At 45.0% G+C, this 16325-nt stretch overlaps 1 protein-coding gene across 25 annotated transcripts in view; it reads right to left on the reverse strand.

Moving 5' to 3' along the window:
* Positions 1–269: 269 nt before the first annotated feature.
* Positions 270–16325, reverse strand: part of TBC1D5 (TBC1 domain family member 5) — a 595437-nt gene continuing 579381 nt past the window's right edge. For all 25 annotated transcript variants that reach the window (XM_063602211.1, XM_063602210.1, XM_055109554.2 and 22 more), the window contains 3 exons: positions 10916–10995; positions 9934–10095; positions 270–4409 (listed from right to left, as the gene is read on the reverse strand). In XM_063602211.1, coding sequence (XP_063458281.1) covers positions 4116–4409; positions 9934–10095; positions 10916–10995 — 536 coding nt within the window. In that variant the 3' untranslated portion in view covers positions 270–4115. The remainder of the gene's footprint in view (positions 4410–9933; positions 10096–10915; positions 10996–16325) is intronic.

Genomic DNA, 16325 nt, shown 5'->3' on the forward strand with positions numbered 1-16325 from the left:
CCAGAAGTTAAGAAACTAGCCCAAGTTAGAGAGGAAGGGAATGTCAGAGTTGGGTGTGAGCCCTGGGCGAGGCCTAGGACCTGCCCAGTGGTGATGTGAGGCTGGAACACAGTGCTGGGGCTGGACCAACCTCTGCGTCCGGGCTGGGACATGGTTCCATCGTCCACGCCCCACCTGGCTATGCACTCCGAGGGACTCCTCTGGGCCGGGCCTGGTCAGCACCTTGTGCCCCCACGCGTGGCCTGGAATAAGTCAAGCTATAGTCTCAGTTTGACATTAGTCTTTTATTATAACCATATTGAATGGGGTCGCTTTGCCAAAAGGAGAAATCATTTCTTAAATCAATATGAGTTCTAGCATAAAGATGGATGAGAAAAAAGCGATAGGGCATACATGGCGTCACTGAATATTCCATCCATCAAATGAATTGTGCCACTGTGAGAAAAACTACTATGACAGCTTTTACATCAAAGTGGTCTCAAGCCTGTTTATACGAACTTTATATATCTTTTTAACACTATAAAAAGAGAGCTTTAGTAAGTAACACTGAGAAAGCAGTCTGGCCTTTGAGAAGGAAGCCTGGCTTGCCAGGTGCCATCCTCAATGCATCCGGCCTCTTCTCTCTGCTCCACAGCCTCCCCAGTGCCCCTCCTCCGGACACACAGGGCAGGGGCCAGGGGCCAGGTGTGTGTCCGCAGGAAAGGAGGGATGGAATTGGTTGGAGCCGCCACAGAACGGCCACTCTATGTGGGGACCTAAGTCCTCCGTACACACTCCTGTTCTATAATGAACCCTTGGAGCAGTTCCTTAAAAAAATAAAATAAAAACAAAAATAATGTGCATCAACTCTGACAGGTTATTCTTAGGCGGCCAGCATGACTGCCACAGAGTTTGATATTTGTTCAGCATCTCTGACAAAGTAGAGGAGGCATTCCTGTTGAGAGCGGGCAACTAACCCCCAACTCCCTGAAGCAGCTTCCTTAGCAACCCCAGGGCTGACAGCACAAGAGTCAATTGGTCATCTGCAGGCAAGGCAAATCACAGGGAGGTCCTGGTTTATTTTTAGAGTCACATTCTTTCTGCAGTGATATTCTTTCTTTCCGGATTGCAGTTACCTCTGAACATTAGCAGGAGGTCAGCTTTGGAAGAGTAATCCAGTGTAACTAAATGTTTAATGTGTTATCTGACCCTGTGGCATACACTCAAGGTAAGGCAAAGTAATTAGACTTGCTAGTCTGTAACTCTCACACGTAATGTACAAAGCTAAATTTTAACTCAAATTCCAATCTGATCAAAGAGGAATGCATGAAACACATAGGGACACATATAAAAACAGGAGATGATGATGATGGGAATTAATCTAAGCTTCATGTATACAAAATGTATTTAACTGCTAATAATCAAAACGTAAGAAGGGTTCCACTGATTACATTTGTTAACAAAACACAATATATTCAGGATTTAAAAAATGTACAATTAAACATAAGTATCTGATAATATAATAAAAAGGAACATATATTCTTTAATAGCACTGTAACTAATAAAATTGCAAATAATACTCAACTATGAAGAATTAAAAAAAACACTTAAAAAACGTAAGGCAGTAATACAATTGTCTGAGTATGAGCCTGTGGGAATTTGAGGCTGGTACTACCCATGACCCACTGTCCTTGTATGTCTCTCTCCTCCAAGGAGGCGGTGAGCTTGTTGGGGGCCACAGAAGCAATATCTCTGAGTGAACCCATTGGTCCTCACATGCCACCAACACAGAAGCACAGGATGGAGAGGACCGAGAGGACCTGCCTCTAGTGTGCAGCAGGGCTGGGAGTTTTCAGTGACTATTAAACACCCAGCCAACTGCAGGGAGCCAGTGGAGAGCCTTATTGGCATGGTGGGTGCCTAGTGACTCTTGCAGGGCCAGTGACCCTCAGCTATCATGACTCTAGCTCTAGGGCAAAGGAAATACTAGAGGTCAGCAGGTGACACTGGCCCCGCTGCCCAGGGATGGCCAGGTCTGTGGTCCTTTCCAGTCTGTCCCAGAGCCCTGGTGGGAACAGCTCTACACCTCTTACCTTAGAACTGAAAACACTGACACCTTCCCAAGGTGAGAAAGTGACCAGTGGCAGCCCTGCACAGTTGCAAGGTCACTCGCTGTATGGGGGCCCCGCAGCTTTTACAAAGTGTTGTCATAGGGATATGTGCTTGGCAGCAGCTTACTCAGAGGTGCTGAGAGGAACACTCAGAGCCAGAAGCCAGGGAGCTACTGTGTGCATCTGCCAGGCAACTGCCCAGTGGTTGAAGGTCAGACAACCTGTTGTCTGGCAAAACCAGAGTTATTATTCACCTTACATGCTGATGTGGTAAGAGGAGAGTTCCCTGCTAGAGTTTAAGAGCAAATTGCAGAACCAATTAGAACCCTCTCTACGGTAGCTGACTTGAGAGTGAGTCACCATTTTCTTGGAGGGCAGGTGGGAAATCATGTCATTATCACATTTGTCTATAGAGATATATAAGGTTAGCAGTGGGAGGGACGTAAACAGTGTCTGTTCCTCTATACTGAGCTTTCATTTGTTACCATGAAGGCCTCCACTGCCCGGCTGCCTCGCCATCCTCTGAGGACAGGCTCAAAGAGCTAGTCATCCCTGGCATGGCTGCTCTCCCTGATGGAGGTGAGACAGGCACTGTGTCCCTCTGCCATCCTCACCCACTCCTGTTAGAATTCCTGCGCAGGCAAAGGAGAGGAAAAGCATCCTTTCCAGGGATCTTCTTTAAGGAGAGAAACAGCTCATGTGATGCTCTGTGCCCATCATGGTTTCCTAAGGTGCTGACTGACAAGGGGGAGAGTCTCTAATCTGTGCTCAGCCCAGGAAGGCACTGGCATGTCAGACCCGGTCCCGGCAGTGGTGCCCAGGATACGGGGTTCACAGCTGAGCACAGGCCCTGCAGTACCTACACTTGACTTCCAAGAAGGGAAGGGGTTGTGTAGAAATCCTGCATCCTCTTGGCATGTGGAATGTTCTCTAGGTATCCTTATTCCCCACAGAAGGGACTCTAGGTCCAATTCTCTGTCTTATGACTGCTACCTTAAGGCCAATGAGGGATTCTGACTTTGGGTGGGAATGAACTTGGGTTTTTCCCTTTATTCCTCAGTTGACAGGTATATACAGCTCTGAAACCAGAGAAACTTGACTAGAAAACTGACTGTCTGAAAGATGTTTATCCCATAAAGTCAAGGTCGCATTTTCCATTTGAAGGACAGTAATATTCTTATATCTATCTTTTGAAATCAGTGCAGCAAAAACTGGCTTACAGTAATCTTGTTTTCTGGCTATGAAAGATTCTAAAAGGTGAAATATAATTGTTTAAGGAGAGATATTGATGGCCAAAGTTGATATGGCCTAAGGATTGGAGATGCATTCTTTAATACATCAAAAAAATCTAACACTATATCACACCTAAATATGATTCCTAAGCTTAGATCCTGTTTGCAGAGATCCTTATAACTTTGAGAGGTCAGTAATGAGGTTTTTTCTTTTTTTTTCCCCCCAGCCCTGGAATCCACTAGTTCTAGTTCATTCTATTGCATTTAGCTCTGCGATATGGCTTCCCAATGCAGGAATAAAGTAGGCTGAGACAGATTTCCACAGAGGAAGCTTTCTTGGTATAAACCAATTTTCCCATGTCTGATGCTTTGAGGGATAGAAGATATGAAAATAACTATTTCTGCTCCTTCTAAGTATAACTGATGGAGGTGCCACACATTCTTAGCTGGGGAGAAGGGGACAGAGGAAAAGTGATTCTAAATTGTGATTCGGTCTTTTCTAACTGTGAGTGTGATACTGGGTACGTAACTCAGCTCTAACTCAGAGCAAGAGTCGGGTGGGGATTAGGTAAGGGCCCAGAAAGCCCTGTCTGCATGTGGCAAACCTAAGCCTCTGTGCTTTGTGGCCATATATGCTTCTCTCTAAGGGGTTTCAAAGGGCTGGACCAATGCCAAATGCATGCCGGGAAGGAAGCAGTGGTTTAAGAAGGTTCTCCACTGGACGAGCCTCAGTCTGGCCTTGGGGCCACTGAAGGGTGGCTAGATCCCTGTGGGGCAGGACTGGGCACTGTGGTCAGATGTCCAGGGGACTCACAATGGTGAAGCCAGAGTCCTTGCTGCTGTCGTCATCAGGACTGGAGCTGGGGTTGCTGGAGGAAGCTGAGGCTGGGCCCATCAGTGGATCTGAGAACACCAGTGGGGAGCAGACTGGGGCCTGGCTTTTCCCAGAGGTGCTTCTGAGGGTGCGAAGAGGCTGGGCCTGGCCGGAGAAGGAGCCCCTCGCACTGCTCCCATCATCATCTTTGGAAATCAGGATGAAGTCATCGGAATTCCCTCTATCAGTGCACCCTGGCGTTTCTGAAGAGGCCTGTGAAGTACAGTCAGAAGTACAGGTGGATGAAAGAAGAAACTGGCAAAGAACTGAGTGGAAGGCCCTGTGAACTGGGGGACTCGTGGTGGAAAGCTAGGCCACCTCACCCTGCATTCGACCTTGAAAGACGCAGTGTTTGGCCTGCTGCCCTGAAGCCCACACGTTTACCAGTGGTGCAGTGCCAGCAGCATCTTGTGAGCCCCTCTGAAGCCAAATGCTGGCTTCCCTGGGGGAACAAAGTAAAGCTCCTGTTTGACAAGCTTCAGACAGAGGCAGTGTCAGTGCTGCCAGGGAGAGCCCAGGCTCAGGAGATGGCCAATAGGTTGCAGGCAGAATCCCTACCAGCGTCACGTGGGACCCTGCCATGCAAATCACCCATCCTCCTTGAACTTTAACTTTCATCTGTGAAACAGGGATAAAGACAGTGTCTTCCTCCTAATGTGTTGTCATGATATAGTGAGATGATATGTGCAGCTGCTGGCTCCCTAATGTGAGCTGCCAGATCTGGAGTGACTCTATTACTGGCTAGAAGGATAGCTTTCAGAAGGCCTAATGTGTTTCATCTCATGTAGATCTCATTGCTAGCTCATCTTGGGTATGCACACAGGGGTCTCCTGGAGCAATGGTGGTAACCGGTAGGTTCTACAAATGTGAAAACCAAGAATGGCAATTGCAAAGTATAATGGCAAAAAGTATAGAGATAGAATTGTTTTACTCAAAAATTATTTTCTTTCTAAGCAATTATGAGTGGCTTTTTATTTTTTAACTTAATAAAGTTAACATTCACGGACACAGGTAAAGGTTTTGGGTTAGCAAAGCCAAAGTTCGACCAAGGACATCCAGTGCCAGCCTGGCAGAAAGAACACCTCACCCAGTGGTGCTGTAAGGTGATGTAGTGCCCACAGCTGCCTCCCTCACCCCGTCTGCCTACCCTCCCCACAGCATGGGTGGAGTCTCGTGCTGGGGTCTCAAGTCTAATGAGATATATGGAGACCTCTGACTGGAAGTGTCTCCTGAGTCCTTGGGCCTCCACACTGGCATGGCCTAGGCCATGTGTGCACTGTGTGCAGAGCCAAGAAGGGGAATGAGTAACAGCTCTCAGGGAAATCTGGCCTTGAGCCCTGTCTGATAGGCCCCTCTCTAAATCTCATGTCCTCCTCAGTGATGTAGGGGGCAAGTGGCTAAATAATGGCTCAGGAACCTTCCATCTCTGATGATTCACCAACCTTTAGGATATTCAGTCAGAGAACATAAACGTAATTGGCCTTTAAGATCACAGAGCTGCAATAGGCCTTGAGGTTCTTCATCTCAGGTTCTAAAGCTGTTAACATTCTATTAACACATTAACTCCTACACAAGCGAAGAAAAACATAGCACACGGTAGTCTGATAGCAGGGGGTGTGATCACAAATGGCACCAGAGCTGTTTGGTAGAGAAGGACTGTCTTTTTTCTGAGTTGGAGTAAAAGAACTCAAATCTCTTCCCCATGACTGTCCCTATATAAGGTGCACCTGGTCAGAGCCATGCTGCCTTTGGGGAGTGCATTGAAAGCTGCTGGGGAATCAACAGAGGCCCTCAGGTTTGACTTCTTCCAGAAGTGTAGACACTTTGTTCATAGGACAGTTGTCCTGCACTGTAAACTGTGAAAATCTTGACCTCTCACCACAACACAGGGCTGGAATGCTACTTGGTGGAGCTTATCCTAGGTTGAAAATAAAACAGCATGTTTAGCAGGGCCTAGTTTTTAGAGTGGTGCCTCTACTTCAGAGATACTGAGATCACTTATTCTCCTTTAGCTTACAGTGAAGACGTCAGTGAGATTCTGAAGTGGAGAAATACTTTTTAAACCCCTGAATGAAGTGGAGAAATACTTTTCAAACCCCTGACTAAAAGTAGTTTCTACCATTACTGTAGTTATCTGGCATGCTTCCCCCAATTCCCAGATGAAGGTCATAGACTGCCGTAGACAAAGCAAGTTAGAGCTGACAGGGCCTTAGCAGCCATTTTCTTTTACTGACCCCCCTCCTTGCCCCTTTGCATTACAGATCAAGCAAACAAGCCCAAATAGGAGACCTGGTAGCTTGGCCAATGTCACAAGGCACAACAAAAGACCCCACTCTTCTGGACTCCCACCTAGAATTTTTTTCAAGAGGCAGAGTTGACGACTTTATGGATTTCCCTAGCAGCCTTAACTGCTATCTGGTGCCATTTATAACATTTACAGAAGTTTTGTAAATCCCTAGGTCAATCCTCTCTTTTTACCCAATACAGGTAAGTCTTACACAATTAGAAAACTTTTCAACCTGTCAGTCCTGCCTAAAACTAGCCATGATCATCACAACACATATCCCTCTTACCCGCTTCCTGCCACCTTCCCAGACCTATCTCATTTCATAGCTTGAGTTTAGGATGGTTGTAGAAGCAGGTGAGCCCAACTATAGACCAGCAGTGTTCAACAGACATTTTCCATGATGATGGAAACATTCTCTGTCTGTGCTACTCAATACAGCAGCCCCTAGCCACAGGTGGATACCAAACACTTGAAAAGTGGCTAGTGTGACTGAGGAACTGAATTTTTAATTCTATTGAATTTTAGTGCATTTAATTTTAAATAGATACGTGGCTAGTGGCTGTAATAGTAGACAATATGCAGATTAAAACAGGGGATCCAAGTACCAAAAGGGCAAGTGATGCTTTGGCTGACTAATAATGGATCCAGGGTCCCACAAAGTCCTGCCTTCTACTGCAGTTGATTTGAGTTAGTTCATCAAATACTTCCCAAAGGAATGTGTGAGGATAGATGCTGAGAAGGGAGGGACAGCGTGTGGCTCTTCTCACCCTATAGAATACAATTTCACAAGACTGCTGTTTTCAAAGCTGGAGGTAAGATTTGTAAACCAAACAGAAAGAACACTATGAGCCACGTCACATCAACCTCACAGTGAGGAGCAGGGCATGTGAATTCCCACAAAGGAAGAACACTTTCACAGTTGCTTTTGAGGAAGGGCATCGGCAGGAGGACCATGAGCCACGTGTCACTAGGCAGGGGAGCCTGGCCCTTCTGCACTATCTTTTAGACATTATTTACTGATTAACCAAGAAAGCACCAAAAACCCATCCCTAAGTTAGGAATGTGCCATGGCACAACCCATCACAAACCCAACATGTGGTGCTTACATCTCCAATGTGTCAAGAACCTGCCTAGCGCTGCTCCCCTAGGCCCTGGCCCTCCATAACTGGGAGCTCATGAGAGCAGGGGATATAGCCCATAGCCTTGGACACCCAGTTCCTGGCACAGCAGGCTGTGGAAGCCTTCGGAACTCCCACTTGGCTCTCTTGGCGCATGTTCCTGGGGGTAGCCTGTCCACGGCCCTCTGTACCTCCTCCCACAAGCAGTGAGGAGGAAAACTTAGCCAGCTCCAAGCACTGATGTGTTAGCTCCTGCAGGAAGAAGGTGGGTACCTGGCAGCTATCTCATGCCTGGTAGACCCCCTGGGCCCTTATCAGCCTAGCCCAGATCCTTGGGCTTTGCAGTGGAAGGCCCCATGCACTTGGCTTCTTTCTGACTTGCTTGCTTGAATTCAGGAATTCTCTCAAGAAATCTCAAGATTTCCCTGAAGGAGAGAGGAAAGCACTGCTTCTCTGTTTCTCTCTTCTTCAGTAAAACCTTTTTCAGGAGTACTAGCTTTGTATAAACTGCTAACAGCTATGGGGAAGGGCCATGGCAGAGAAGAGGTAGAGAAGAGAAGCCATTTTATTTTCACTTGTGGGGTCTTCAGCCCCAGGAAGGGCTGACTGTGTCTCAGAAGCACACGCAGAGGTGCAGTATCTCTTGGATGCTGCACGTGATGAGGCCCTGCCAGAACAAGGGTGCAGTTTCATTCACTGCAGACACATCTCATGGCTAGGTTATCTTGGGTATGCACAGTGGGGTCCACCGGGGCAGCAGTGGTCATTGGTAGGTTGTTATAAATACAGAAACCAGGGATGACAACTGCAAAGTATAATCATTAAGTTCTAAATTTAACAAATTCATTAGTGATTTTAAAATATCTTTTTTTCTGTAGTAAACTGACATACTCAACTAAAAAATTATGCTAAAGTTTTAAATAAAATTGTCAATTAGAAATGCATTGTGGTTGGGCCTATGCTCAGTAATATTTGAATAAATAAATGATTATTGAAAAATAAAACATCTGTGCAAGGAAGGAGAATTTGTGAAGAAACGAATGAAATTAAACTGGCAGTATCATTGTTGCATTCATGTGGCTACAAATGCAGAGTCAAAGCACTCCATGAACATTTCATATGGCTTCAAGAGGAAGTTAACCATGGAGTCTCTCTTCTGGAAGAGCACCCTTAAAACTGAAAAACATTCCCACTCAAATGTCATTTTGCTGTTTTAAAATCACACAAAAAATAATTTACAAGTGTCTGAATGCTAGTTTTTGAGAAAGTGACTTAGATAATATTTTGCTAATGTTCATTTTCCAAGATGAAACTTTGTAAGCTGATTTTAAAAATATTATTAATAATTTAAAATATAGGTGGGAAATGAACAATCTTTTCATCTTATCGGATAATGGACAGCAGGGCAACATGATGGGACTGAAGCTTACTGGGTTGGGGCAGGGCTTCTGAAAACATAATGCCTGGCAGGCTAAGTGCCTCTGGCCTCGGAGCCTGCAGTGTCCTCTGGCCTTCATTTTCTCACTGGTCAAATGAGCAGACAGGACTAGGCACATAAGGAAGCTGTAGGAAGATCCTTTCTAGCTAGGAAATTCTGTGGTTTTATGTTAAAATAAATTATATACAATGTTGACATCTGAGAGTAGGGGTCAGCAAACTATGGCCAAATCCAGCCTGTGGCCTGTTTTTGCATGGCCCCCAAGCTGAGAATGGTTTATATATTTTTAAAGGGTTGTGATAAAAACAAAAAGAAGATACAAAGAAAAAAAAAAGCAGTATGTGACCCAGATGACCATATGTTGCCTGCAAATCCTGAAATACTTACTCTGTAGCCCTTTATGGACCCCTGCCACAGATGGTAGACATTAATGAGAAGTCCCTCCCTATGAAGGCAAGAAAGTCATTTTGGCAAAAAAGGTTCTAGCAAAGTGAAATCCACTCGAGACAGCATTAGGAAAGCCTAGACAGTACTTCCTAAAGGGGAAAAGAGGCATCAGCTGGAGGCAACTGACTGATAACTAAGACAGAGATCCAGCTTTCCCATCCCACAGAATGGGCATGGCAGGAGGCTCAGGCAGCACTGCTGCACACAGGTTTGTAGGGCACGCACCGCACGACTCTAGGAGACACTTGTCTTACCAGTATCATTGTGAATGGCACCCCCTGCAGCACAGAGTGCACAGCCTGCACAGCTGTACACAGCACCTCCGCAGTTGAACTTCATACATTGTAATTTGAAGTAACTTTGGTAGGGTGTATTCTTAACTTTGAGGAACTTATGTGAATGTGCTCCCTTTGAGTTAATGTAACATGTTCATCAGAGTTTCTGTACCTGTTTAATGGCCCCAGACATTTGAACGCTCTGGCCTTGGCCTCGGCCCTGGCCCTGGCCGCTGGAGCAGTAGTGGTTGTCCGCAATGGTGATCTGTTCGTTCTCTTCGGCCTCTAGCTGGCTCTGGTTAAAACGCAGGGAACCTTTTAGAATGTCTTTGATCTATTTTCAAAGAAGAAGAAAATAAATGAAAAAAATGGATGAGTTTGTTTTCAGATGCTAGCTAAATCTCTCAGACATTTGAACTAGCCTTGTCATCAATCATTTTTTATAGTATGAATATTAATATTTTACTATAAGAAACAAATAATGAGAAAAAAATCTAATTTTATCACAGCTGCTGGCTTAGCAGTGAGCAAGAAAAACGTCAGGACATTTAATAGCCAGGTTCTCACAGGGTCACATATGGGAGTCACATACTTAACACTATCTTAAAACAGGAAGCACAATTTGCCTGTACACTCACCCCCACTGCACACCTTGGTCACTAAAGTGGCTCCACCTGAGCTGGACTGTTCACAGCATAGGTAGGCATTTGGAAACAGCATACTCTTTTTCACTGACATTTATGTCTCATTTAGATCTTCAAGGCTTGGGTCAATGTGGTCCTTGAGGGTCTGAGGCCTGCTGTAGGTACTAATTATGACTTGTGCTCCAAAAATATTCATGAATTCATGGATGAATGACTGAACATGATGCTGGTCTACCCACACTAGCTTTGGGTAAGGAACAAACAGAATGGGTTTGGTAAGACGAAGGAGTGGTGTGGGAAATGGAAAACCAGCGTGGGTCGCAAGCTAGTCAGATATAATTGTTAGAAGCAGCGGGGGCACAAAGAGGTGGTGATGCAGAAGGGGCTCTGTCTGGGAGGAAATGAGGGTTAGGGGGATGCTGGCTCTAACATCATGGTGCTCCATGCCCTGGGGGGCCCTCCTCGCGGCAGGCGGGACACAAAGAAATAGTGTCAGAGCAATGCACATACCTGTTTTAATCCTGCCAGGGAAACCAGAATTTGATCTTCTTTTTCCAAATTTTCTTGTAATATCACATCTTGAATATTTACTGAAAATAGAAAAATGACATTTTATAACCAATGCTCTGAGCATAACCTACCTGCTGCCACATCATAACTTCAGACGGGCTTGGGAAGTTTTCTGCCAAATCTCACAGCAACTACTCCCACAAAAGATGCTCTGCAAACTGCGGATGGGGAAGCTGCAGGGTTGAGTGGAGAGGGCAGCACCGGGCCTGGTACACACAGCCTCCCCTCCAACATTCCATGAATGTACTCTCATCATGACAGATGTGTCTTCACTTCCAACAAGAGATCTGGGTACCTCTTGCGGACATGATGTGGCTGACAGCCTGGGCCATTCATCTAATCTCTAGGAGGAAGCTTTTCAGCCTGGGCTTCCTGTATAGCCTCATGGGTCAATGATGTTACCTTACCTCTCTCTAAAGACCGATTCCTTCCAGGTGACTGAAATTAATAAAGAAACTGTCTTTAAGGATTCATAACAGTAAAGCATGTTGCCATTTCAACATAATAGTAAAAATGAGAGTCCAAACTCATGGCACTACAGATTGTCATTAGATGACAATGTCTATGGAGTCTCCTCTAGGAGACTTAGCCGCCACATGAGAAGTCTTTCCTCCAGGCCTGATCTGAGGGACCCACCAAGCCAGCTTCTGACCATCAGGCGCAGCATCGCACTAAGTTGCTTGCCTGTTGATATGTTAAACACTCAGTGGTCCTTAGCTTTCCCTGCTTTCATGTGCCTGCAGGATGCACACAGCTCTATCAGGAACTGTGGCGTTCTGAGGCAGCATTCTCGCAAGGGGCCGGGGTTGGGAGGAAAGCCTAGTCTCCCGGGGAAGTACAAGAGGATGTGCTGGTGGAGGAAGGGAGGAGGGCACAATTAAAACACATTTTAAAAAACATGCTGATAGATACACCGATTTGAGAATCACTACAGTGAGTATGTTCACCCTCCATTAACATCTGCTTTCTTATTCTTTGTGGCGTAAAAAAATGCCCACTTACAATGTCTTCCATGCTACATTCTTAGTCACTCACTTAAGACTGTTCCAGTTGCTACGGGACTCCTAGATTCCATGCTTGGCCCCGTACAGCTACTAGGGCTAATATACCACTCCTCACTTGCTCAATGCCCCGCATCGGCAGAGGCAGAACCAGTGCACTGTGCCCTTGGCCTGGAGGCTCTTGCTCCAAATCTATGCACAGGCTTCTCTTTATTGTCCAACTTTCTGCTCCAGTGTTGTTTCCTCAGAGCAGCCTTCCTGCCCACCCAGACTAAAGAAGCCCCCAAGTGACTCTCCAGTCTCTACCATACCATCATTTCACTGTATTTATAAGCACTTATCATTGTTTGATGCATGTATTTGCTGGTTTATTCACTGTCAATCTCCCCCTAACAGGATATAAACTCCAAGGTTTTCTTGCTCAGAGCTTTATTTCTAGCCCTCAGAATAATGCCTGGTGCATTACAGGTACACAATAAGTATTTACTGACTGATGGAATGAATTAATAAATGAACATGAAAAAACACACTTGGAGCTTGCATATCAAAACACTACTATTCTAAATATTTCCAAAAAGTATTTCCAGTAAGGGGCAGGGCAATGACTGATACCATCAACATGTTTCCAGCCTGACAATTTATTAGAATCTTCAATAAGAATAAATTCATAAACCAGGGTGATAAGTCTTCTTACATACTGTAGCAGAAAAGCAACAGCGTTTATTTATTGAGAAAACTTGACTGTAGTTTTGGCTATTAGAATGGCCTGCTCCAAAACAAGAAAGCAAGTTGAATGGGAATGGAATGACAGATATAATTAGAGAGCAAATGTTTTTGGTTTCCTTAAAAGCCTGTAACAATTTCTTCTCTCTCAATAATAAAAAAAAAAAAAACAAAATAGAATTCATTCAACAAGACATTAACAATAAGCAACTGCAGAAAATTCACAAGAACCAGTTCTGTAGGTCTTTTAGAGCAGCAGTCCCCAACCTTTTTGGTACCAGAGACTGGTTTCATGGAAGACAATTTTTCCACAAACGGTGGGGGAAATGGTTTCGCGATGAAACTGTTCTACCTCAGATTATCAGGCACTGGAGTCTCACAAGGAGCGCACAACCTTGATCCCTCGCATGCACGGTTCACAATAGGGTTTGCGATCCTACCAGAATCCAATGCTGCCTCTGATCTGACAGGAGGTGGAGCTCAGGTGGTAACGCTGGCTTACGTGCCCCTCACCTCCTGCTGTGCAGCCCGGTTCCTAACAGGCCACGGGCCAGTACTGGTGCATGACCCAGGAGTGGGAACCCCTGTTTTAGAGGATTGAGAAAGATGACCTTGTTTACAAGACTGCTATGGCTTTTCAGGTTGAGCTGTGAGAGGCAGCATGGCACACAGCACTGGATGCTTGGACAGGGAAATGGATTTTGCCTCTGCTGAGCTGAGAGATGGGCTCAGGTTTCCCAGCTCCCACTGGGTAGGTGGGGGCAGCAAGGGAACTGCTCCCAGGCCCCCAAAGGAAGCTCAGCAAGTGGAGTCAGGAGCATCAGGACATTTGGAGGAAGAACAGGGGGCTTTTTGGGTTCAAGGAACTAAAGAAAGTCCCCCTGGAGGTCATATCCATAGGGCAGAGGCCAGCACAAAGGGGGAATCTGCAGAAACCGATGTAAGCTCTTTTGCTCTCCTAACTAGACCTTTGTCTCCTGCTTGCCTCTTTGATAGTCTGCTGTGGAACACATCCTAAAACGAAAAGATGTGGCCACATTGCCTGGCTTCTGCCCCCAAGGTAATGGTGGGGCCCATGGCCAGGAGGAACAAGGACCAACGGCCTTTAGGTCACAGTCTATGGGCACACAGGGCAGTCAGTGGCTCTAGTGGAAAATGAAACCCAGAAATGTACAGGAACACAAAGCTCTCTTTAGAGGCAAGGACCTAGAAGGCACTCAGAAACTCTTCCTCAAACACCAAAGAGAGATGTGAGCCCATCCCAGAACCCTGGCATCATCTTGGCAGGGAGAAGAGACAGAGTAGAGAAACTAAGTGTGGGCATTTGCTCAGAAAAAAATGGTTAGTCTGTAAGAGACTGAATTGCCTTTAACTGGCAAGTTCAAGCCCTTTGATTATCATTGGTGGAGATGAAGTTTTAGAGCACAATTTCGGCACACGTGAGTTTAGGGACATAGACTTATCATCCCAATACAGAAGTATCAGTGTCTATACAAGATCTTCCCAAATCATTTTGGCCACATTGCCCGAAAAACCTGTGAACCAGGAAGTCCTAGTCATGTCCTGTTTTGCTGTGAGCCTCTCACAAATCCATCTGTTCAAGAGTGGAAGTGGTGGTGCTTGCAGGGGGTAAGTTGAGAAGGAGTGGTGGTGAAGACAAAAGCTGTGACAGGGATCACAGTTTAAGGAGGCACCTGGAGCACGCCATGGAGCCACTGTCCCTGTTTAGACTGTCTACCTATGGGCTTCTTTCAGTTGTGAAAAAAAAAAGTAACCTCTTGATTTGTCTACTTTTTGGAGGGGGATGGAGGTTATGTTATTAGCAGCTGTATTCATTTTCTGAGCTGCTGTAACAGAGTACTACAAACTGGGTGGCCTAAAACAACAGAAATGTATTTTCTGTCAGTTCTGGAGGCTAAGTCTGAAATCAAGCTGTTGGCAGGGCTATGCTTCCTCCAGAGGGTCTAGAGAATTCCTCCTTGACTCTGCTTAGCTTCTGGTGGTTGTCAACAATCCTTGGCATTCCTTAGCTTGTAGATGCATTGCTCCAGTCTTCGCATCCATTATCACACGGCATTCTCCTTGTATGTCTGTTATCAAAATTCCCCTCTTCTTATAAGGACACCAGCCACTAGATTAGGGTAAGCCCTAATCTAGTATGATCTTATCTTCACTGAACTACATCTATAAAGACCCCATTTCCAAATAAGGTCACATTCACAGGTTCCAGGTGTCTCACCATAAGTTTGGATGAGACAATATTGGACCTAGTACAGCAGCCAGACTGCCTAATTGTTACACAGGATGAAAAGCATCCAGTTCCTTCAATAAAAGACAATGCTTGTCCTGCATGCAGAATACAATGCTCTGGCCTGATGTGCAACACAGCTACAGAAAGCAGTGCAGAGTGGGTTCACCCAAGAAGAGGGAAGAACTCAGAGCTGTAGTATCACCACCAGCATACCCTCATCTAGCAATTCTTTCGTCTTAATTTATGGACTGAGTCAAGGACCACCTTCTAGGATCTGATGAAAACCATGACTGTCTCCCCTGAAAACCCATGTACATATGAACTGTTCACTTAATTTCAGGGATAAACCTTTTTTTAATCAACTAAGCTGACTAGGCTCACTTTAAGAAATCTAGGGTAAATCCAAATTAAAACAAAAGGGCACCTTCAGAGGCTGTTAAATGTTTTGAGTACAAGAATATACGTTTTACTAAGAGTACTGACCATGTAAATCATTTCCCTAACAGTTCCCCTATATAAGGTGGCATTTACAAACATTCTACTTACATATAACCTCCTAGTAACAAATCTACTGTTTTAAGTAAGTTACATCTGCATGTAAAAGTAGAAAAACATAATGATGTCTTTCCATGACTTAAGATAAAATGTTTACATTTCCAACGTAATACACAATTCTCCTCATAGCCAAAGGCAGAATAAATTTTGCTATAAAGGCTCTTTCTCTTTGTTTCTGTGTAAAAGGAAGATTACACTCTTTATAATCTCCTCACATTTAAGTATTATATATTATAAATGTTGGAGCACTGAAACTAAAGGGGAAACTGTCACATAACCACTTCTGTGGAAATTACACACGAAAATCTCATTCACCTAACAATCCCATGGTGATGCCACTATTTTTAATGAAATGTAGTGCCACAAAAATAGATCTCGAACTCTCAGGGTAATGAAAATGGTAAACAAACCACTTTTTCAATTTCTTAAAAACTTGATTTTTTTCAATGCTAGAATACAAGTGTTTTCAATTAAATGTTTTAAATGGCTGGTGCAAAAGGTAACATAAGCCTTATTTGGTGGTGGTGAGGGTGTTAGTGAGTAGAAAGGGGACAAAAGCAGAACATCTGGCTTTAACAGAGGTGGAACTGGGCAAGGCATTTAACCTTCTTATGCCTGAGGGGTAATAACAGCACCCTCCTCATAGGACGACTGTGAAGAAACAGGGAGACAGCACAGATCAAGTGCTTAGCACCACACCTAAGCCCACTATGGAAGCTCCGCACCCAGTCGTTTCATTTGTACGTGCCATGTTACCTCAGTGACTATCTCAGCAACACTTCTAGATGAGAACTGTCAACATATTACAGAAAAGGAAGCC

The sequence above is a fragment of the Pan paniscus genome, chromosome 2, assembly GCF_029289425.2.
Source record: "Pan paniscus chromosome 2, NHGRI_mPanPan1-v2.0_pri, whole genome shotgun sequence".
Taxonomy (NCBI): domain Eukaryota; kingdom Metazoa; phylum Chordata; class Mammalia; order Primates; family Hominidae; genus Pan; species Pan paniscus.